The 24,725-nt window shown below is 38.0% G+C and overlaps 1 protein-coding gene across 4 annotated transcripts in view; it reads right to left on the bottom strand.

The window, feature by feature from the left end:
* YTHDC2 (YTH N6-methyladenosine RNA binding protein C2) overlaps positions 1-23,139 on the bottom strand; it is a 77,178-nt gene extending 54,039 nt beyond the window's left edge. Inside the window, exons 1-8 of one of the 4 annotated variants that reach the window (XM_077911245.1) lie at positions 22,760-23,139; positions 21,166-21,256; positions 15,010-15,206; positions 13,493-13,692; positions 6,706-6,872; positions 5,859-5,961; positions 4,387-4,543; positions 1,133-1,240 (exon numbers count right to left, since the gene is read on the bottom strand). In XM_077911245.1, the coding sequence (XP_077767371.1) occupies positions 1,133-1,240; positions 4,387-4,543; positions 5,859-5,961; positions 6,706-6,872; positions 13,493-13,692; positions 15,010-15,206; positions 21,166-21,256; positions 22,760-22,943 (1,207 nt within the window). In that variant the 5' untranslated portion in view covers positions 22,944-23,139. The remainder of the gene's footprint in view (positions 1-1,132; positions 1,241-4,386; positions 4,544-5,858; positions 5,962-6,705; positions 6,873-13,492; positions 13,693-15,009; positions 15,207-21,165; positions 21,257-22,759) is intronic. The other 3 variants (XM_077911244.1, XM_077911242.1, XM_077911243.1) reach the window with 3 other exon arrangements.
* Positions 23,140-24,725: the final 1,586 nt, after the last annotated feature.

Raw genomic sequence — 24,725 nt, 5'->3', positions numbered from 1 at the left:
TCTTGTTATTAGTGAGAAGTTTCTTCTAAGTCCAAATTCAAAGAATAGTATTTTAGCCATACAATAAACAATGTTTAAATCAATGACTAATTTTTATAGAGCACTTTGTAGAGAACCATGTATTGAACTTCTGCCACCATGCCAGTTGTTGGAGATAAAAGTTATATACCATTTTCACCTTCAGAAGTTTAGAGATCTACTAGTTTTACGATGTGCATACTATTTGTACTTCAGCACTGCACTGTGAAATAGGCATTGCTAACTGCTTTTCTTCAAGTAGAGAATCCAAAGAACTTAAGATATTCGTCCAAGGTCACACAGACTAAACAAAGGAATCAAAGCTTGAAGCCACCAAATCTTCTACCATGAATAATGTAGTGAAAAGTCAGCAAAACAGAATCTCATCCTAACTCAAAAGCTGAGATATAGTGTAAGTCATGATAAGGGATGTATTAATGGGCAAATAATGCTAAATTCTAAGTACAGATATAAGTCATTAACAAATCAAGATTTGAGGGGTCCATGGGTGGTTCAATTGTTTAAGTGTCCAACTCTTGCTATGGGCTCAGGTCATGATCTCAGGGTCACAAGATCTAGCCCCACACCTAGCATGGAGACTGCTTGGGATTCTCTCTCTGCCTCTTCCTCTGCCCCTCCCCACCACTTGCATTCACTCTTTTCACTCTCTCTAAAAAAAAAAAAAAAAAAAATCAAGATCCGAAGACTTGACATTTGTATCAAAGATGAGCCTGTTATTACATGCTACCCTTTTCAATTCTCCCCACTCACTCCCCACTCTGGGGCTATGCTGGGGCATACCACACTGTTATCACATGTGGCATATTATATATGCAGCAGCACATACTCTTCTGCCTCCTTATAACAGTGGTTGTTGCATCTTTGGAGACAGACACACTCCTCCTCAACTCTGGCATCCACTTTCAATTCCTCGCTACAGATTATAATTTATGGGCATAAACCACAATGTAAAGAGTATGCTTAAGACAGAATTCTAATATAATATTATACAATTATATACAAAGGAAAAACACTTTCAAGTGTCCTTGTACCTCCATAGTATAAGACTCCAAAAACTCAGTTATCTTTTATATTTGTTTGATAAAAAGCTTACCTCGTTGTTTTTCCTTTTTGTATTTTAACATTTCTTTGTTTGTGTACCCAGTAGTTCTTAAGATGTCTTCCAGAAACATTTCTTTTACTTCAAATGGTCTTCCCTGTACTAAATAATAGGAATAAAGAGTCAATTTGCATCTTAGAGACAATGCACATAAAAAAATAAAACAAATACCATGACGTAATGGATCTGAATGAGTTAATGAACCTGAGTATAAAATCCAAAAGCAATTCCAGAAGGCAAATTATCCTCATCATATTGTCCTTTAAATATGATTCCAACTCGGGATCCCTGGGTGGCGCAGTGGTTTAGCGCCTGCCTTTGGCCCAGGGTGTGATCCTGGAGACCCAGGATCGAATCCCATGTCGGGCTCCCGGTGCATGGAGCCTGTTTCTCCCTCTGCCTATGTCTCTGCCTCTCTCTCTCTCTCTCTCTGTGTGACTATCATAAATAAATAAAAATTAAAAATAAATAAATAAATAAATAAATAAATAAATAAATAAATAAATAAATATGATTCCAACTCTTATGTTACAGACTGTTCATTTGCTTGTTTTTTCCAGTGTGTACTTACTTATCATGTGTTTGCCATCAGGCTAGGCACCAGAAATATGAATCATAAGCAGAAGCACAGCTGCCTTATGTATCTTATCATCCAAGAACATTATAAAAAGAAAGATAGGTTTGTGACTTAGGTGACTAGGTTGATGGTATGATTAATTAAAATGGGCAACACATGAGTAGATTTTGTAGAAGAGATTAAATATTTAGCTTGGGACATATCAGAAATGAGCTGCTTATATGACATCTAAGCCCAAAGCTCTGGAGAACAGTTTGAATTGGAAATAAAGATTCAGGAGTCATGAGTATAAAAAAGAAAGCAGAAGCCAAGGACATAAATGAGAGCTTTCAGGGAAACTACATGTGCCTCTCCAGTACCTAGTAGAGTACAACACAGAGAAGGAACAAAGAGGAAAAAAAAAAAAAGAAGGGAAAGAAAGGAAGAGGGAAAAAAATGGATCAAGAGAAGACCATAAAACACCAATATATAAGCATATATATAAAAGAGACCATTAAAATATAGGCTCTAATGCAGAACATAAAAAGTAGGAGGCAGTGTTGTCAAATTATGGGATGCAAGCATTTCATACACACCCAAAAAGGGGGCCAACCATGAAATATAGAGAAAATTTCAGATTTTTGTGTAAAATTTAAATAGTAGGCTTGGCAATTAAATCAGCTTCAAACAATACTGGTAAGAATACACAAATGAACAGCCCCATACACTATAGAAATATATATAAATCATTTCAGCTCTTTGAAAAAGTACAGTGGCAAAATCTGTTAAAATTAAAAACAGGGATCCCTGGGTGGCGCAGCGGTTTGGCGCCTGCCTTTGGCCCAGGGCGCGATCCTGGAGACCCGGGATCGAATCCCACATCGGGCTCTCGGTGCATGGAGCCTGCTTCTCCCTCTGCCTGTGTCTCTGCCTCTCTCTCTCTCTCTCTCTCTGTGACTATCATAAATAAATAAATAAATAAATAAATAAATAAATAAATAAATAAATAAAAAATTAAAAACAGATACACTCTTTTTCCTCAATAATTTTACTTTCAGAAATCTCTTTCTAGAAATAAGAGTGCCAGTATATAAGGATATATACACAAGGATGTTTATTACAACACTGTTTATGGTGGTGGAAAAGGAAAGTCTGGAACCAATCTGAGTGTCCAAAGATATAAATGGTTAAATAAATCTTGGTACATTCATATTATGAAATATTAAAACAGCTGCCTAAAATAATGAACTACATCAAAAAAAATGATGATGATGAACTATAGTTACAGCTAATACACTACAGAATTTTCCATGATGTACTGTTATATAAATAAAGCAAATTGCAAAATAATGTATAAGGCATGTGCTCATTACCGTAAAACCAATTTCTGTACACCTCATGTATAAGTATGTGTTTTCATATGTAGTATGAACATGGACGGTGTGAGAAAGAATATGCAAGTGGCTTTAAAATCAAGTAATCCTATCAGGAAAGTAGAACATAAAATGTAAAGAGGATGGGGCAATTTTGAACCTCTCTCCATATATATTTATACTCTATCATTGAGCTAAACATATACAACTTTTTCAATTTTTAAAGAGAAATGTAATAATTTTTTTTTAAACACTGGTGGCAAAACCAGTTTGGATTAAAGGTCAGGACAAAAGTTAAGTGGCAGTCTATTCAAAAGTACACAGGAAGTTAAACATAGGCGTGTAGACTACTGTTTCAAGGAGTCTAGCAACAAAGGGGAAGCTGTAGGGACGCCTGAGTGGCTCAGCAGTTGAGAGTCTGTCTGCCTTTGGCTCAGGACATGATCCCAGAGTTCCAGGATGGAATCCTATATCCGGTTCCCTGCAGGGAGCCCGCTTCCCCCTCCACCTATGTCTCTGCGTCTCTCTCTATGTCTCTCATGAATAAATTTTAAAAATCTTTAAAAAAAAAAAAAAAAAAGGAAGCTGTAAGACAGAATTAAAGGAAGACATGGGGATCCCTGGGTGGCGCAGCGGTTCGGCGCCTGCCTTTGGCCCAGGGCGCGATCCTGGAGATTCGGGATCGAATCCCACGTCGGGCTCCCGGTGCATGGAGCCTGCTTCTCCCTCTGCCTATGTCTCTGCCTCTCTCTTTCTCTCTGTGTGTGACTATCATAAATAAATAAAAATAAAAAAAAAAAAATTAAAAAAAAAAAAAAAAGGAAGACATGAGGGACACCTGGGTGGCTCAGTTGGTTAAGCATCTGCCTTTGGCTCAGGTCATAATCTCGGAGCCCTGGGATCAAACCCGTGGGGCTCCCTGCTCAGGGGGGAGTCTGCTTCTTCCCTCTCTCTGCCCTGCTTGTGCTCTCTCTCGTTCGCTCTTTAAAATAAGTAGTATCTTAAAAATAAAATTGCAGCATGTCTATTAAAAAATATATAAATAAATAATAAAATAAAGGAGGCTATGGAAATGAAAATAAAGCACATTTTCTTTTACAACTGAAGAACTGTCCTCACAACATAATACCAAAAAGTATGGATGGAAAAGGAAAAGATGAAAATACAGAGAAATGAATGATGAGGCATACCACACAGAAAACAAAGTTTTCAGACATTCTACTTCAGAACATTCCCCAATTCCAATTACAGTAAATATAATCATGCCAAAAAGTATACTTTCATAAAAATCCTAAAAGAAATCTGATCATTTAACTTACTATATATCACTGGACAACTTCCAAAATATCTTATAAAAAGATTCACATCCAAGGCAGCACTAGAAAGAATAAGTTTCAAAGTTGGGTGCTTTTGCAACAGATCTCTCAACTTTGTAAGTAAAAAGTCACTAAATCGATCCCTTTCATGTACTTCATCCTGTAGTGAACAAAAATAAAATGATGGAATGGTTAAAACATGGATGACTAAGTCTTTAAAATTATGGAGCTGCTAGGTTTTCTACTAATTAAATGTGAACAAGGCCAGTCAGGACTCATGAAAATTTTGTATTATGGACAATTCAGAAACTATCAGACATTAACAACTCACTGTGGGTAACAGAACACTGCTTCTTAGACAAGATAAAAGACACACAAACTACAACCAATTCTGAATTAATGGAGTCTAATTTAATGTACTTTTAATAAATATAAAATTTATTTAAATATGCTTCAGTTAGGGGCGCCTGGGTGTCTCAATCAGTTAAGTGTCTGCCTTCAGCTCAGGTCATGATCCCAGGGTCTTGGAATTGAGCCACACATCAGGCTTCTTGATCAGCCTGTGCCTCTCCCTCTCCTTCTGCCTGCTGCACCCCCTGCTTGTGTACTCACTCTCTCTGTCAAATAAATAAATAAAATCCTTAAAAACACATATGTTTCAGTTAACATCAGAGTACAGGTGCACCCTTTGGTTTGAATGCACAGAAGTAGTACGTTTCCAAAAGCCGCTTATTGCAAGCTTATACAACTTAATCTAATTCTTTTCTGACACTAACTGGATAAAACCTTAGAATTTTTTAATGAGGTGGTAATTCATCTACTTCATCAGCAGCTACCTAATTGAGCAGCTTAACTATGAAGTTAAATGACTATATTAGGTGCCTGGGTGGCTCAGTTGGTTCAGTGTCAGCCTTCGGCTCAGGTGATAATCCCAGGGTTCTGGGATCCAGCCCCATATCGGGCTCCAGCCCCAACACTGTGTTCCATGCTCAGCAAGGAGTCTACTTCTCTTCCTACCCCTGCTCTTTCTCTCTCTCTCTCTCTCTCAAATAAATAAAATCTTAAAAAAAAAAAAAACTAAAAATAAAAATAAAATTTAAAAATGACTATAAAGTGTACCCCTAAGACTGGGAAATACATATTAGCTAAAGGAGGAATCAGATGACTAAGCACAGAGGAAAAAGAAAACTTTCACCGTTCTGGGGAACACTAAGTACATGTATCATTTTCCCATATAAAAATCACTTTTAGAAAACTTACTTACTTTCTTTATTTGCCGTTATAAAACCTCATAGTAAAAATATCTCTACTTAACACAAGTATTTATAATAATTATAGGCAATAAAAAGTAACTTAATTATAATAGCTGTTCAAAAAAATTGGTTCTCATGCACATCCTATCCCAAAAATCTCATTACATATTCAAAGTTTTAAGCAATCTGAATTGTATATGGTAAACTCAGCAATATTCTTACCACAATAACATGTGTCACAGTAGACAATGTACTATCTCCTGCCATCAATGTACGAAGTAAAACCCCGTTAGTGCAAAATGTCAGAAGTGTCTTTGGAGAAACCCTTTTTAAAAAAATTAAAGAACACAATTACAACTCTTATATGTAATGAAAACATGATCACATTAAATGTTAGTCTCATACATACTTTAATAAAGGTTAAAGTTACTAATATAGTGGTGAACTGGTATGTATGCTTTATGACCCAAGTCATGTGAAATATATATTTCATACCTGACAACCTTGTAAAAGATTTTTATTACTAACAGCCCTTTAATAATTAAGTCATTATTTTGTTAAGAAATCATAAATAGATTTTTTTTAAAAAACCCTGAACACCTTTTGCTTGAAAAAAGTGTATCATAAATGAACAGCTTTTTGAATTACTACATGCAAATTATAGAGAGCAAAGAAACAGTACTACTATTAAGAAAGTACTACTAGTACCACCACTAATAATCAATTCAGTTATTACCATTTATTTACTATAAACATCACATCAAACCTGGGCTCTAGCTGCTTTTATTGGCCCCATTTTATAGATGAGAAAACCGAGGTTCAACAAGGTGAAATAACTTGTATTTGATCAAAAACTATGAAATAGGATTTCTATCTATGGCCCAACTCTTTCTACTATGTATTCAAAAACTGTACTAAGTTCAATCATGACCTCAATATCTTATCAAAGACTTACCTAGAGTAAAATAATCATCAAATTTTCAACTAATATTCTCCGTATTTAGTGCAATATAAACATCAGTCTTTTCAAAGAACAATCAAAGATAGGCTACAGGAGAACCAGCATTACCTGCTTTCTAATCGGATCTGATATCCAATTGTTTGACCAATTCTTTCCCTTCTCTCTGCAGCAACTCTTTCAGCCACGGCAATTGCCGCTAACCGTCTTGGCTGGGTACAAAATATACGGCAGGGGATACCATTTTTAAAGCAATCATCTAAAAGGAACTGAGGAATCTGAAATGGAAGTTTTAAAGTCTTGTCAGATGAGATGATTATACACCCAGAAGGTCCAAGTCAACCACAATGGAAAAACTATGGGAACTAAAAAAGTTCTGAGACATGTTCTACCACAAAATAATCATAAAATCAACAACTTTCACGTAACTTCTAACAGTCAACAAGGAAATGCAATTTTAAAAGATCTCATTCACAAAAGAAACTAAAATATTAAAAACAAATTCATATACAGGGCACCTGGGTGGCTCAGTTGGCTAAGCATTCAACTCTTGATTTTGGCTCAGGTCATGATCACAGGGTTATGAGATCAAGCACCATTGTCTGGCTCCACTGTGAGGGTGGAACCTGCTTAAATTCTCTCCCTCTCTGCCCCTCCCCCACCCTCTTACTCTAAGATAAAATAAGGGGAAAAAATTCATATAGAAATAGTTAAGGCGGGATCCCTGGGTGGCACAGTGGTTTGGCGCCTGCCTTTGGCCCAGGGCGCGATCCTGGAGACCCGGGATCGAATCCCACGTCAGGCTCCTGGTGCATGGAGCCTGCTTCTCCCTCTGCCTATGTCTCTGCCTCTCTCTCTCTCTCTGTGTGACTATCATAAATAAAAATTTAAAAAAAAAGAAAAAAAGAAATAGTTAAGGCTTACACAAAGAAGACTATAAATTACAACTAAAAAATATAAACTGAACAAAGAAATCTTGAGTGGAAATAATCAACAATGCAAAAATGTCAATTCTTCCCAAATTAGTCTATAAAACCAATGAAACAACAATGATAACTCCACTGGAATTTTTGAAATAGTGAAAAACATAAAGAAAACAAAAAGCCTAATATTAGGACTGTAGAAAACTTTCTATATTCAATTCAAACAGGTCAGGAGGACTTAAAAGAAAAAGTAAATCTTTCCCACTCTATGACTACCAATACTTTTCAAAAAAGTAACTACTATTTCTTATTAACTCTTTCAGGGAAAAAGTGTTTACACAATCTAGAATATTTGATATATAAACAGTTTTTATTCACATGAAGTGATTACTGTACTTAATTTTGATAATTTGCAGAGTTCACTTAACACTCAGATCTACCTAATCCATTCTGCTGCATATTCCATCCTATAGATGTGCTATAATTTAACAAATATCACATTAAATAAGTAATCTCCAGCTTTTCCGGTTATTCTTGATGCTACTGTTTGCTATTTTAAAAAGTGCTACATGTGGGATGAGCACTGGGTGTTATGCTATATGTTGGCAATTTGAACTCCAATAAAAAAAAACTTTTTTTTTAAGAAAAAAAGGTTGTTATATTAGCAAAAAAAAAGTTCTACAAAAGGGATGCCTGGGTGGCTCAGGGATTGAGTGCTTCCCTCAGCCCAGGGCGTGATCCTGGAGTCTCGCATGGGGCTCCCTGCATGAAGCCTGCTTCTCTCTCTGCCTATGTCTCTTCCTCTCTCTCTCTGTCTCTCATGAATAAATAAATAAAATCTTTTTTTTTAAAAGTGCTACAATGAATACCTATCTTCACAGATTTTTCCAAAAAAAATATATATGACATATATATATGTATCATATATATACATCAGATCAAAGAGTATATAAATTTAATTTGGACAGAAATATTATCAAACTGCCCTCCAAAACAATTTATACTTCTACCAATGAAGAAGATGTTGGAAAAAAAAAAAAAAAAAGATGCTGTTTGCCAAACACTTACACAAACACTGGATATCATCAATTTTTTAATTCCTACCAATCTGATAGCTAAACAGTGTAATTGTTCTTTTTGATTTCATTTCTTTAACTATGAGTGAGAGTGAACACCATTTCATGTATGTCTTAGCCTCTAGGATTTTTTTTTAACTCAACTAGTTTATCCGGAAGTGTACATGAACACAAATTAAGAAATAATTAAAAAGAGAAGATAATAAAGAGGAATACTATGCTACACGTTGTAAAACTACAAAAAGCAAAAAGAGGAATCTTGACGCAAAAATAGGTAAGTAAAGATATAACAAAAATTCCAGAAATAGACCCAGGTATTATAGAAACTTAGTACTTGATCAAAAGCAGTACCCTAACTGAAGGGGGAAAGGATAATTAAATAAAAATTACATTGGAACAACCAGATAGTAACATGAGGAAACAGTAAAATTCCTACTTGATATGGTATCTTAGAATTCCAGATGGATTTTTAAAACTTTAATACAAAAATACTAAATAAAATATTTAGAGGAAAATGCTCTTACTCTTGGGGTAGCATGGCTCAAAGCCCTGAAAAGAAGACTGACAGATTTGTCTAAATAAAAATGTAAAACTAATACACAAGTCATCATAAGCAAAACTTTAAAAATCAAACAAAAGACAAATGATTTTTAGGATATCTAACAGTCAACAGGCATTTATAATATATAAAGCGCTGTGAAAAAAAATCCAAAATGCTTAAGCTAAATGAAAAATGAGATATAAACAAGCAACTCACAGAATATAGAGAATAAACAAAAATGAAAAGATCTTCAACTCTCTAAGAAGCAAAGAAATGCAAATTAAAACATTATTTATCAGATTAGTAAAGGTAAATCACTACTGCCTAAGCTTCAGAGAAACGGGAACTTTTAATACTTTTTTTTTTTTTTTTTTTTTTTTTTTTTTTTTTATGATAGGCACACAGTGAGAGAGAGAGGCAGAGACACAGGCAGAGGGAGAAGCAGGCTCCATGCACCGGGAGCCCGATGTGGGATTCGATCCCGGGTCTCCAGGATCGCGCCCTGGGCCAAAGGCAGGCGCCAAACCGCTGCGCCACCCAGGGATCCCACTTTTAATACTTTCAATCCCATTTTAATACAACTCTTTTTTGAGTTAATAGACAATAACTAGTTAATCTAGCTAAAATTTAACTGCCATATTCTTAACCAAGCATTTCCACTCCTAGGAATTTATCCTATTAAAACACTCCCATAGGGATCCCTGGGTGGCGCAGCGGTTTAGCGCCTGCCTTTGGCCCAGGGCGCGATCCTGGACACCCGGGATCGAGTCCCACGTCAGGCTCCCTGCATGGAGCCTGCTTCTCCCTCTGTCTGTGTCTCTGCCTCTCTCTCTCTCTCTCTCTTCCTCACTGTGTGCCTATCATAAATAAAGTAAAATAAATAAATAAATTAATTAATTAATTAAAACACTCCCATAAATTAGCAAAGAAATAGTAGAATACAATGTTATAAAGTACAGGAACACCTCGGTGGCTCAGTGGTTGAGCGCAGGGTGTGATCCTGGGGTCCTGGGATCGAGTCCCACATCAGGGCCCCTGTGGGGAGCCTGCCTCTCCCTCTCCCTGTATCTCTGCCTCTCTCTCTGTGTCTCTCATGAATAAATAAATAAAATATTTTTAAATATATTAAAAAGTACAATACAAGAATAAGATCCTTGCTCTGCCATTTCCTAGCTATGAGAATTTGGACAGATTAACATCTGTAAATTCCAGTTTTTATTCCTTAACTGCAAAAAGATAATAAAAAGCCCACATGCCTTGAGGTCATTGAGGTTTAAAAAGAGAACTCAAAAATTGAGCACATAGTAAACTGTCATTTTTTATTATTGTTGTTGGAAAATCTTCAGGAATACTATAAAGTTGTTTAAAAATGAGTTATATCTCTAGCTACTGAAAAATATCCAGTATCTATTAAGCGAAAAAAGATGCAAAATGTACAGTATTATTTCATGTTTGTTTAAAAAAAAAAAAAAACAGTATCAATCCTCTAAAGAGAACGAAAAACAAAGGTGCAAAAAAAATTTTTTGTATAACAGAAATATATACTACCAAGTTTCTAAAAAAAAATGCATGAAGAGCAGCGAGAGAATTAGAAATCTTTCACTCTCTATGTACCATTTTCCATAATGTTTGAACTTTACATGAACATAAACAATGAACATGAAAATGCAAAAGGTAATTAACTTCCTAATGCTACTAAGGGCAAGATGAAACTGGCTAATGATATGAACTTTAAATTCTGTTACATTTATATTTCATAAAACAGACACATCAGTACTTTAACTCCTCAAAAAGATGCAATCATTTAAGTGTAAATCCATTAGATTAATAGTTACTTCTTGAAAAGCAAATAATTCATTTCTAATTAAATTCTCAAATATCTTCATATCTAATAAAACAATAAACATAACTGTGAAAATATTTATCAAAACTTTCATAATCTCTGTTCAGCATATATGCCGCCAAAGAAAGTGCTTATAATCTCTTAAATATATGGGATGCCTGGGTGGCTCAGCGGTTAAAGCATCTGCCTTTGGCTCAGGTCGTGATCCTGGAGACCCGGGATCGAATCCAGAGAGCCTGCTTCTCCCTCTGCCTCCATCTCTGCCTCTCTCTCTTTCTGTGTCTCTCATGAATAAATAAATAAAATCTTTTTAAAAATAAATTTTAAAATAAAAATAAATAAATATAATTAAAACTCATACAATTAAAACCTACTGGCAAAACTTCCTCTTGGGATCCCTGGATGGCGCAGCGGTTTGGCGCCTGCCTTTGGCCCAGGGCGCAATCCTGGAGACCCGGGATCGAATCCCACATCGGGTTCCTGATGCATGGAGCCTGCTTCTCCCTCTGCCTATGTCTCTGCCTCTCTCTCTCTCTGTGACTATCATTAATTAATTAATTAATTAATTAATTAATTAATTAATTAATTAAAAATTAAAAAAAAAAAAGGAAAACTTCCTCTAATACTAAAACAACAACTGAACAGATTCTCTAGGATGACTCTATGGAATTTCAATCATAAAAGGACTCACACTAAAGAAAAATCTTAGGGAAGCCCAGGTGGCTAAGCGGTTTAGCGCTGCCTTCGGCTCAGGGCGTGATCCCAGTCCCACGTCAGGCTCTCTGCATGGAGCCTGCTTCTCCCTCTGCCTGTGTCTCTGTCTCTCTCTCTTTCTGTGTCTCTCATGAATAAATGAATAAAATGTTTAAAAACAAATGAAAAAATAAAGAAAAATCTTACATATTGTGCTCAGATAAAAATTTCATTCGGTTTTTAATTATTTAATTTTAAAGCTTCAAGTTTTAGGGATAGTTTTACTTCTGTAAATCTGGCTAAGTCCTTCAAAGGCCTTACGTATGGACTAGGTTTATTACACCAACCAATATAACCATAGGAAATATTAAGCAATCATCAAAAGCAAATTCATGTGTCCATAAAAGAAAAAATGTAAAATCATATCGACTATTGTATCTGAACCTCTATCAAAATCAAAGTAATTTTACTATTTTAACATGTGACCATGTAAAGAACAAAAATAAGGTCAAATCACTCTACCAATACTTACTTCCAATCTGAAACCCAATGAAGGAAACTTCATAATGAAGTACTTTGATACTAAACATCCAAGTCAAACCTGTCATATTAATTCCATTCTACAGTCAACTTTATTTTTTTTGAAACTGTATTATTATTATTTTAATATTAAGGAATCCACTTTTACAACTGTCATGAAGCCCTGGCTGGGTTAACAGTAATGAGTCCTGGAGGTAACTACACCCAACTCTGGACTTTCTGGTTATAAAGCACTGCCTTCTCTATCTCAGCTGACAACCCAGACTCAGGAGGCCTCAATCCCTGCCTCTCTATTCCCAGAAGATGCCAAAGTCAATTATGTAGGAGGCTTTCTCAGAGAAGAAGACGACTTTGTCTTCCCAGAAGACAAACCCTCTACTTTGCTTTATGAGACGGATAGCATCCCCAAACCACAGACAGGTTGGGACCTGCGCAGGCCTCAATGTCTACAGTTGACTTTATATTAACATTTGTTATTATTAATATTGTTGTTAATTTAGCTGCTACATACAACACAAATAGGCACGTTATAGACATCTCTAAACTTTACCGAGAATGGGAGCTATTACTAGCTCCATTTTTAAAAAAAGGGCTCTGGCTCATGGAGGCTACAAGACTAACCACTAGGACTACCGTGTTCCTTTAAGATGCCAAATCAAAAAAAAAAAAAAAAAAAAAAAAATAAGATGCCAAATCACAGCCCCACTTCTATTTTTTTTTTTTTAAGGGAACCCCTGGGTGGCTTAGCGGTTTAGTGCCTGTCTTTGGTCCGGGGCGTGGTCCTGGGATCTGGGATCAAGTCCCACGTCCGGCTCCCTGCATGGAGCCTGCTTCTCCCTCTGCCTGTGTCTCCGCCTCTCTCTCTCTCTCTCTCTCTCACTCTGTGTCTCTCATGAATAAATAAGTAAAATCTTTTTTTTTTTAAGATTTTACTTATTTATTCATGAGAGAGAGAGGTAGAGACACAGGTCCTGACGTAGGACTCGATCCCAGGTCCCCAGGATCAGGCCCTAGGCTGAAGGCTGTGCTAAACCCCTGAGCCACCCGGACTGCTTCCCTACTTCTATTTAAATGAAGACCCAATATGCTAGCTTAAAAATAAATATTTTAAAACATTTCCTTTCTACAAATTCTCAAAATGCACTCCCAGTAATACTTCTAAAGTAGCCATTAAAGTAACCAAAAGGGTTTTTTCTTTGTTAAAATACATGTACTATTTTATAGAAAACTATCTTGTGCAACAAAATATTTTTCTTCCATAAACAACAAAGAAGAAACAAACCTGTGTAGTCTTTCCAGACCCAGTCTCTCCTACAATCAAAACTACTTTATTTTCTTTAATTATTTTAACAATTTCTTCTTGTTTCTCAAACACAGGGAGAGACTGCCTGAAAGAATCAAATTCAGATTCTCCTCTTTTCACTGGAATCTGAGGTATGCCATTGTTGAGTCGCCCACTTGTTTTGCTCATTTCTCGGTTTTCTTTGAAGATGAATAAAAGAACAAAAAAAATTATGGTCAACATTGTTTAAAAAGTGTGAAAAAACAAAGATAAGTAATTTCCAACGTAATTCCATTGAAGTGTTTCTTCTCTACTCAGTTTACATAAAGTTAGCAAGCAATACGCGACTGCTGTACTCCTATGCTTACTACTCTTTAAAAAACAAGTTATAAATTTTGGCATCAACTAGAAAGCAAATTTCTAAAAATATTTCTGGTGCACAATGCTTACAAATGAACAAAAATCAATACCTTTGTAACTACTAAAATAAAATGTGATTCTAATATCTTGAAACAGTTTTCAAAAAAAAAAAAAGAAACAGTTTCATGCTTGCTTCTACCAATAACACAGAAAATTAAAATTTTGTAAGAAGGAAACAATGAATTATAAAGTCTGCTAGGTACAATATGAAAACACATTGTGAAAAAAATATTCTATATGTTTAAAGTTAAATACATAAGATTATGTGATCAAATAGAATAATATGTGTAAAAATAAGGTCCTGCTTTAGCAAGCATCTACATTTAATTAACAAGCAGAATGGAATAAAAAAGAGGCATGATGTGTTTTATATTCTTCACATAACTCAAAACATTTAAAAAAAAAAAAACATTTTTGCATACATGTATTTAAAACTTAAATTCCCTGCCATCTATGGCCATGTATTTTCTATATTCTCCAATGGAAATTATGCATATCTGCCGCTTTAGAGAATTAATAATTTTCTAAGAAGTTATTTTTCCAAATAATAAAATTACAAGTTCATTTTATGACCTAAATATATTATGTATCTACCTTTCAGCAAGTTAGTGTACTTCTGTCCTTTACCAGAAGCTAAAGCTCCAATTCAAAAGCTCACTCATTAGAGCAATAATATAGGAAAGTCCAAACCCTGGAGTCAAATCCCAGCTCTGAGGCTTAGTGGCTGGTGGAGCACCTTGAACAAATTATTTAACTGCTCTGAACCTGTTTATTCACCCCTGAAATAGAGGAAATTCTTACCTTAGGAGGGCTGCTATGGGGCCCTATTTAATGAGGTTAACATACCGTCTAGCACACAATAGGTACTCAATAAATGATAAGATACCACTGATGACACTGAAAGACTTGTCTAACTTCATCACATGCCTAAACACTGCATTTCATTCCAAAGTTTTCATAGTTCTTTCTCATTTCTGACAGGTTATTCAAAATGAGAAATCTTATTGCATCTTAGTTTTTTTAAACAAATTTAAAATGGTAAAAGAACAGTCATCAAATAATAAGATAGACAAGGAAGCTCCCCAGAAAATACATACCAGCTTCAACTGCAAACACATTTCCTCTTTCTGTTTTAGGCAGAAGTTCAGTACGCTCTTTATTGGTGACAGGAAATCTTTGAATTAGGCTCCTAACAGCATGTTTTGTATTATGAGTCAAATTACAGGTCATCATTGCATGAGCTGTTTCTGATCCATCTTTCTTCTTCACAGTTAGGTATCTATTTGCTCCCTTTCTGAATATTAATAAAAATCATTTATTTACTATATACAGTCAATTTGTTCACATATGATGTATGCCTACTTAGAAAACATGTCTCAAGCAAAACATTGAAAAAATTCAAAATGCTTTGGGAGAAGATGCTGAAAATCCAAAAAAAAGATCAATAAAGAGGGATTTGGTGCCGAAGTGGCCACAAGATCATTTGCAATTAAAATTTCAAAATGCTGTAAACCCAGTTTTTAAACCTCAAAAATGGCTTACTTACCCACCAAATCTTAAAGTTTGTCTTAGCAGACTTCATGCTGGATGAAACATCACCAGATGGAAGCATACAGAGGGAGAAAACTAATCTGAATAACAGAATCTAAAAATCATAACAAAAAAACTTTGGTTCACTGTCCACACTAATACAACCCACTGAACGTTTCCACAGTATGCTAGTAATGTACATCCCATGAAAACCTGTTAACAGAACCAAGCTTAGTGGCTGGACCAAAAAAGCATAAATCCACATTACTGATAACTATTGTCACATGCATCTTGGGGAAAAAAAATTTTCAAGGTTTTGGACTCTAGCTTTTAGTTATAAGGTAGTAAGGATTTATAACTGTTCTCAAATCATTTGATGTAGGTATACTTGTTTCTCCAATGGCTCAGGATTGACAAGGTCTTTTCTGACTTTTGTAGCTCTAAGAGTACTAGGTACAATTTTATACATACAGAAAGTCCTCAAACGTGCTTTGACTAATTTAATAATGCACGTCTATAATCTAGTACGATACAGTACTGGCAAAGTGCTCAGGCTCTAAAAGCATACCAACCTGGGTTTGAATCCTAGCTCTATCACATATTTGCTCTGGGACTATAAGCAAAGTATTTATTAGTTCTGAGCCTAAGATAATCATAATACCTGCCTCAAAGAATTATTCCTATAAGGAACATCTGTTACAAAGTAAGTATTAATAAAAGCTATTATTATACAGTCTGGAAAAAAAATCACTCATTTTTAAACAGCTACCTAAAGCAGTTCATAAAATATTTTATCATTGGTTAATGTCACTATCATATTACAGAAATGAGGAACAAAACCACAAATAGAATTAAAAGTACATGTACGCTTTTCTTAATTTTCATTAGATTTAAATTTTTTCAACAATATTTTCACTGTAAAAACAATGTAAAACTGGAGATTAACCTATACAGTTTTAGCTGAGCCTTCCTAAGTGGTGAGGCTTTTGATTTACCAAGATTTTTAATTTCTGGAAACTTTTTATGGAATGCTTTAATGGATCATAAGCGTTCAGTACTGTCATCTAGCCCTTAACAAGTATTTAGTGATCTTCAACTTATGGGATAAAGATGAAATAACTATATTTATCCTGATCTGAGGAATTTCAGTTATTTCCATGAAGTAAGAATTACTGGATTCTAAACATGATCTCTGCAATAGGTTCTTTTCCCATGAATCTTTCTGAAAATTCAGCACAGTCTTTATGGACTCCATCATTCACTCCCCTTCTATACCATTTACTTCATAAAACTTAACTACAGAAGGCAAGAAGTGCTGAAATGAGCACTAAAGCTAAGAGCCGGGAGGCTTGTGTTCAACTAAGCAGCTATGTAATCAAGAATCATTTTATTTCTCTGACACTGTATACAAGTTGATTTAAAAATCTCTACTATTTCTGTCAGTTCCAAGAAGCTTTAATTTTCTTGAAAATTATCTTGGGAAAGTTTTGCTGTATTTCACCTTTAACTCATTTTATTTCATTCACTCATTCATTCAATCATTCATCATATATTAAGCACCTATTGTATGCTAGGCATTACGCTAGAAGCTGGGATAACAAAGCAGTAAAACAAGCTCACAACTAAAATGGATCAGATTCAAATTTTCCTAACATAAGCCGCCTACTAATAACATAGCATTTATGTACAAAAATAACTCATAGTAAGCATGTGTGAGTACTTAGCCATTACCATTTAAAATTTACTGAATTCATTTTGAACACAGATGGTGGGGCAGAAAGATATAATAAACTTGATAGTTTTTACATTTTAGTAAAAGATCCTAATTGTGCCTCTTAGGGCTCATTCCTACCACATTCAGCACCACAGTGACACTGGTAAATGATAAAAAGATTAGTGAAAGGATTGGTAAAATTTTTGTCTTGTTGTGAGCATGAAAAATATCCAATACGCAGACATGTGTGCCACTAACACATTGAGATCTCATTACATTTTCCTTCCAAAGTGTAACTATTCTTTGAAGAAAAATGTTAAGAAACTCCTTTTCAAAGCAAAATTAACTAGAAACTAGCTGCATGATGTGGAAAAGTTAAGGGCCATGACCAAAGCTAGATAATGAGGCAAGGAGACACTGAGAGTCAAATCCAAGTTTCCTGCCTCTTCCTCCACACCAGGCTCTCTCCCAAATACATATTAAGGAACCATGATATTAGGTACAAAAGAAAAAAGCAGGATAACTAACTCACTAAGTTAATGAATTTATGGTAGGCAGTGAAAAAAAAATCCTTTATTCATGGTGAACAGAAAAACCCATGAAAATGTAAGTCAGGTAAAAATTCTCATATAAGTGAAAAGAAAGGATGTGACAACTATAGCCAAGTTCTTCAATTACGTGAAAAGAAGGAAAGGGATTTGAAAAATCACAAAGACCACTAGATAAACAACGTGCTATCTCTAATAAAAGATAAAGAGGAGAGGGAAAGTGCTAAGACATTTCCTAAGAAGGTTTGTAGAGCATGAGAAATAGGTACTAGGGACTAGATGAGAATGCAAGGTTGCCTGGACTTTCCTTAACATATTTATTCTTCTCTGTCTCTTCAGTGTTTCCTTGCCCACCTTATTTTGTCCTGATAACTTCTATCTTGCCCTCTCTCCTTCCCCAGGTTTCAAGTTCTGGAGAAACAATCATGCTACTGGACAGAAGAAGAGGTAGTCCATTCTAATGGACTGCTTTTCTAAGGGTAATTTCTTTTTTTTAAAGATTTTATTTATTTATTCATGAGACACGGGGGGGGGGGGGGGGGGGGGCGGAGGGCAGAGACACAGGCAAGAGAGAGAAGCAGGCTCCATGCACGAAGCCGGATGTGGGACTCGATCCCGAGTTTCCAGGATCACGCCCTGGGCCGAAGGTGGCGCTAACCCGCTGAGCCACCCAGGCTGCCCCACTAAGGTAATTTCTAATGGTCATTTCCAAGTTAACACTTCAGAATTCAAAATCCATTTAACCATAGAAATGATGTAGTTACATGAGATGACTGGGTGATGGACACTAAGGAGGGCACTTGATGGGATGAGCACTGGGTGTTATATGTTAGCAAATTGAATTTAAATAAAACAAAACAAAATCTTTAAAAAAAAAAAAAAAAAAGGGCTGCCTGGGCGGCTCAGTGGTTGAGCGTCTACCTTGGGCTCAGGTCGTGATACAGGGGTCCTGGGATTGAGTCCCACAACAGGCTCCCCACGGGGAGCCTGCTTCTCCCTCTGCCTATGTCTCTCTGCCTCTCCCTCTCTGTGTCTCTCATGAATAAATAAAATTTTTTAAATAAATAAACAAATAAATACAACAAAACAAAATAAAATGAAACTATGTAGCTACAGAACTGGGCCTTTACAACAGATGCTTTCTAACAAGGACCTACAACTTGTTATCTGTAACTCTTAACCCCAAATGTCAATGAAAACTGCACAATTTTTTCAGTTTGGAATGTGAAAATTAATAAGGGGAAACCTCACTCAAGTGGACCAGGGATGCCAAAAAGGGAGGCTGGTATGGAAAGCCAAACTACTCACATCAATTACAGACCCAACTGGAGACTCCTCAAGAGGAGAGAAGCTTGGGGGCATCTGGGTGGTTCATTCTGTTAAGTGTCCGACTCTTGATTTCAGCTCAGGTCGTGATCTCAGGGTTGTGAGATCAAGCCCTAAGAGCCCTGTGTTGGGCTTCACGCTGAGTGTGGAGACTGCTTAAAATTCTCTATCTCCCAGGATGCGTCAGTGGCTCAGAGGATGAGCTCTGCCTTTAGCTCGGGTCGTGATCCTGCAGTTCCGGGATTAAGTCCTACATCGGGCTCCCTGCATGGAGCCTGCTTCTGTCTCTGCCTCTCTCTTTGTGTCTCTCATGAGTAAATAAATAAAATCTTTAAGAAAAAAAAAAAAAAAGATTCTCTATCTCCCTCTCCCTTGGCCCCAAGAGAGCCCCACTCTCTCACTCTAAAAAAAAAAAAAAGAAAAGGAAAAGAGCTTCAATTACAGGCCCCAACAGGAAAGATGTACATTGCATTTTTTACAAGAAATCAACCACTTCAGCAACCTAGTCAATGAGAAACCATTATCATCCTTCTTGCTTTTCTCCAATGCACTTTTGTTCAAAACAACCCCTCCAACTTCCTCCTCCTTCTTCAAAAAAGAATATTCTTCTCTTTTGTGTGATGGACTTGCAAATGGTTTTGTAGTAGCTCACTTGTTGCAGACTATAACTATTTCCAAAGAAATCCATCTCTTGCTGGTAAAATAACTGCCAGTTTTATTTTTAAGGTTAAAGGCAGCAACTTTATTTGGCAAGAAAGCCTGATTACATTGACATGAGACTATTTCCAGTATTCAGTTCTTACTGTGAATATTCACATTTTCCAGCAGAAATATTGTAATCAAAGGTGAGGTCTACCTTATGAGGGGTATTATATAAAATATACTCTAAAATTTTTCTAAAATCTGAATCTCGAAGTGTACTTGTTCCAGGTGTTTTTGGATAAAGGATTATGGCACTGTACTCTTCATCTGCAAGGACAGTATTTAACTTACCCTGAAGACCATGATATGTGCATGCTCAAAACCTACCACTGCTTCCAGCACTGGCCTTAGTGATGTTCAAAATCCACATTCACCTAAGCTAAACCTCATCTTAGTTATGTATCCCTGTAGGCATTCAAATGCCAGACAATCCTACATCAGATACTTTCATCTTAGGACACACACAGAGAGAGGGACAGAGACACCGGCAGAGGGAGAAGCAGATTCCACACAGAGAGCCCGACGCGGGACTCGATCCCAGGTCTCCAGGATCAGGCCCTGGGCTGAAGGCGGCACTAAACCTCTGAACCATCCGGGCTGCCCTATTATCTCTCTTCTTAACCTAAACCCTGCTAAGCTGAAATTTTATCTTTCTTTCCCTCCTCACTGGAAATTCTGCTCCCCACAGAACATTTTGGCAATGTCTAAAGACATTTTTGGTTTTGCAGGTGGAGGTACTACTGGGTAAGGTCAGATATGCTACAATACACAAGACAGCCCTCCACAATAATTATCCAGTTCAAAATGTTAATAGTGCCAATATTAAGAAACCTTGCTATGTATCAATCCTAGCACCCTTATTCCCAAAATGAAATTGTTCCACATAATTTTAGAGTTCTTCAATTTGGATGGTTCAAATGACTTTTTTCCGTTAGGGGTCAGTGGCCCTCAAAAAAACATATGCTGTTTCTTCCTGGTCCATTGTATTTAGCCATTTCTAATTATCAGATTCTTGAGCTGGTAAGAAAGAAAACAATGATTATGTATTCTACAGTTACCACTATAGTACAGTAACATTAAAAGAAATACTTCTGTAGATAATCATACTTATTATCTTTAGTCTATCTATCCTTTTTAAAAAAGGAGATTTAGTTTCTATGAAAAAAGAAAACATTTCCTCAAGCAAGCAATTTCAACTTTTAAACTATTTCCTTGCATTTAAAAATTTTTTTTACCCCTAAGGAAAAACAAAAAAGGGCAGGATACCAGGAAAAGGAAAGAGCTGAGTTTGGTATAGATACTAATCAATTTATCTACAAACAATATAATTAAGGACATGAATCTAAAACAATAACTCCTTAAATGGAGTGAGAAACATTTCTCTCTTTTTTTGGTAAATAATTCTTTTTAAATAAGAAAAGCTATCAGCTTACCCTTTGCTTTTAGAGACCAAACCAAGAGACTGACTCAATCGATGAATAAAGGCTCTTTCAGTGCTGGTCAAAGAAGAAGGAAATTCCATTTCTACATTAAAAAAAAAAAAAAAAAAATGGGAATATACAATTATCTTTCAAGGTGCCTCAATATACAAACATAGATATAAAAAATGAAAAAAAATCTTGATTTCTGCTCCCCTCATGATCTTAGGGTTGTGAGATCCAGCCCCAAGTAGGGTTTCTTGATGGGCATAGAGCCTGCTTAAGATTCTCTCCCTCTCTCCCTGTCTACCCCTCCCCCCCACCTGAGAAACTCCACTCTGGGAAAAATGGGTTGCAGAAGGGGAGGGTGTTGGGGGATAGGTAACTGGGTGAGGGCACTAAAGAGGGCACTTGATGGGATGAGCACTGGGTGTTATACTATATGTTGGCAAATTACATTTAAATAAAATATGGGGTACCTGGGTGGCTCAGTGGTTGAGCATCTGCCTTTGGCTCAGGCCCTGATCCTGGGGTCCTGGGATCAAGTCCCACATCAGGGTTCCTGTGCCGAGCCTGAGGCTTTCTCCCTCTGCCTAAGTCTCTGCCTCTCTATCTGTGTCTCTTATGAATAAATAAAATCTTTTAAAAAAATAAATTTAAATAAAAATTTTAAAAAGCTCTAAAAAAAGAAAATCATATAAGCATATAATCAAATTTATATTTTGTATGAAAAGCAGATATTATTTCAATAAAATTGAATGTCTGCCAGAGTTACCATATTAATAAAAATTAAATCTAAACGTGATAGAGGATTCTAATGTTCACCAAAGATTACTCCTCTTATTTGTGCTGAAATCTTCTTTTGGTATGATGACAGACTGATGAATGTGTTTTACTATTTTAATTCAGTCCTTAACTTGCATCATTAACAAACGGTTCATCTCCTCCCGTGCTGAGGTATGCTCAAGCATTATGAATGCTCAACATCACACTGTCTTTGCTTGCAAAACTGCACAGAATTCATATTTCACTATCTTAGACTGGATTTGTTGTTACATATTAGTGAGGCTCTGTTTAATCCAAGTTCACTCCGTCCAAGTCACTGCCTGTTCTGGGCTAGAAGAGTCCCCTACTTAGGCAAGAAAATGAATGGGCACTGGTCCCCGCGGGTTGGCTGAGGGTTCTGCACGGCACGACGCAAGACAAGGAGCCGACCCTTAAGAGGCGTGAAAGACGTTTAATCTACCAAAACCAGTTTTTACCAATATCTAAAAACTGTGGCTTAGACGCCCCAAGCTGCCTCCAGCCCTCTCTAGGGAAAGAACCGCCTCCTGCAAGGGGGCAGCCCGACGCTTCCCACCTTCTCAGGAGTGCCCGGCAAGCGCCTCAAGCCTGCGGAGCCGCCTGACGCCGCGCATCCCAGGGAGCGCTCCCCCGCGTAGCGCCTCCCGCCCACCCGCCGCGGAGGCCGGCTGCAGTGGGCCGGGGGCGGTGGGGGCAGGGGGCGCCCAGGTCTTCCCTCCCCCACCCCCTGAGGCAGCCCCTTCACACGCCGGGTCGCGGCTTCGCGGGAGGCGGAGCAGCCGGCGGGCCCGGTCGGGAACCTCACCTCTCTGGTCCCCGTACCGGAAGCGCTCCAGAGCGATATTGACCGCGATCTTCACCTCCTCGTCTATACGAATGTCCTTCAGCCCCTTAGCCCGGCCCCCGCCCCCCGGGCCGCACGGAGCTGGGCCGCCCCCGCCGCCACCAGGAGCCAGCGGCCGCGGGGAGACGCTGCTCGGCCTGGACATGGCCCTGAGGAGTTCTCCCCGCGGCGGAGCGGCCAGGCCTGCGCGCTGGCGGTCAATGACAGGGACAGAGGGCCGCTGCCGGGCCCGGCCCGCTCCGCTCCGCAGGCAGCCTGCTCTGGGCCAGGGTCACCAGAGAGCCCCCGTCACAGCAGCCGAGGAGGCGGCGGCGCCACTCGTCCCGGCGGAGCGGAGAGCGCGGGCGTGATGACGTCACGGGGGCCGCGGGCGCCGGTGACCTCAGCGCGTCGGCGGCCCCTCGCCGCCCGGCCGAAGCCGGCCCCTGCTGTGCTTCCCTCACCCCGCGCCGGGCCAATTCTGTCGGTCCTCTCCGGTCTCCACGTCCTCCGCCCACACCCCGCCGCACGGAGGGGATCCCGTGCATCCTTTTATTCAGTCACTCATTCTTTCCTTAAATCCTTCGTTACTTCACGCCGTGAGCCGGTGCGGGCTTCCGCTCTGTGCCCGGCAGGCGCTGGGCTGCACCCCGGGTACAGGAGGGGACCGGACAGACAGACGTGCCTCCTGCCCTCGCCGAGCTCACATTCTAGCCGGGGTAGAGTTGCTAGGTTTAGCACACAGAAATGCAGGATGCCCCGTTTCTTTGAATTTCAAAAGAGGAGTCGTTTTTTAGTATTTCCCATGCAATATTCCGGAACACATATAGTTTAAAAAAAAAAAAAAGTTATTCTACCCGAAATGCAATTTTAACAGAGCGCCTGTGTTTTAGGTGGCCGCCCTAAAGGAGAATGACAAACAATAAACAATTGTGCTTAAATGATGTCAAATGATGATTATAAGGGGCACCTGGTGGCTCAGGTCTTGATCCTGGGGCCCTGGGATAGAATCCCACATCGAGCTCCCTGCAGGGGGCCGGCTTCTCCCTCTGCCTGTGTCTCTGCCTATCTCATGAATATATATAATATTGTTTTAAATGATAGTCGTAAGTGCTATAGGAGATGATGAAGAAGGAAAATGGAACTCCTGTTTTGAAGGTCAAAGGAGGTTGTGAGAATGTGCAATTGCTTGCACACAACGCCACTAAGAGAAACCTGATCCCAGCCACCCTAACTGCTTCCACTCTGGTTTTCCCATGGTCCATTCTGCAGAGAGCAGCCAGAGTGAACCTGGCTTATATTTTATATTATAAAGAAAATATAAATTTTATATTTAAAATATAAACCAGGTAGGATGACACTCCTACATGAAGCGCTCCTGTAGCTCCCCCATTGCAACTACTACAAGCCCACAATTTTTTACCATGACTCAAAACCCTGCCTGAGGGCAGCCCCGGTGGCACAGCGGTTTAGCGCCGCCTGCAGCCCAGGGCGTGATCCCGGAGACCCTGGAGACCCTAAATCGAGTCCCACGTCAGGCTCTCTGCTTGGAGCCTGCTTCTGTCTCTGCCTCTCTCTCTCTCTGTGTGTCTCTATGAATAAATAAATAAAATATCTTTAAAAAAAAAAAAAACTTGCCTGAAATGGCCTCTGCCCTATTTCCGTGAATCTCATCTCTCACCATCTCATCCTCATTTTCAGGGCTCAAATGCACTACTTTCTGTCACTTGAACACATCAAGTTCATTACCATCAGAGGAACTTTACATTTACATAGTTTCCTCCTGCACAAGACAATCTTCCTACCAGTACTTTCTCATCATTTAAGGCAGGACTCTATCCCTTACCTAGACAGGCTCACCCACATCATTTACCACTGCTTGAAATTATTTTTGTTTATTTATTTATAATTTGCTCTTTTCACTAGAATATAAGCTCAAGAGCAGGAA

Source organism: Canis aureus, chromosome 10, assembly GCF_053574225.1.
Source record: "Canis aureus isolate CA01 chromosome 10, VMU_Caureus_v.1.0, whole genome shotgun sequence".
Lineage (NCBI taxonomy): Eukaryota > Metazoa > Chordata > Mammalia > Carnivora > Canidae > Canis > Canis aureus.
Note: the sequence above shows the minus strand (reverse complement) of the source record. Positions and strands in the feature narration are given on the sequence as shown.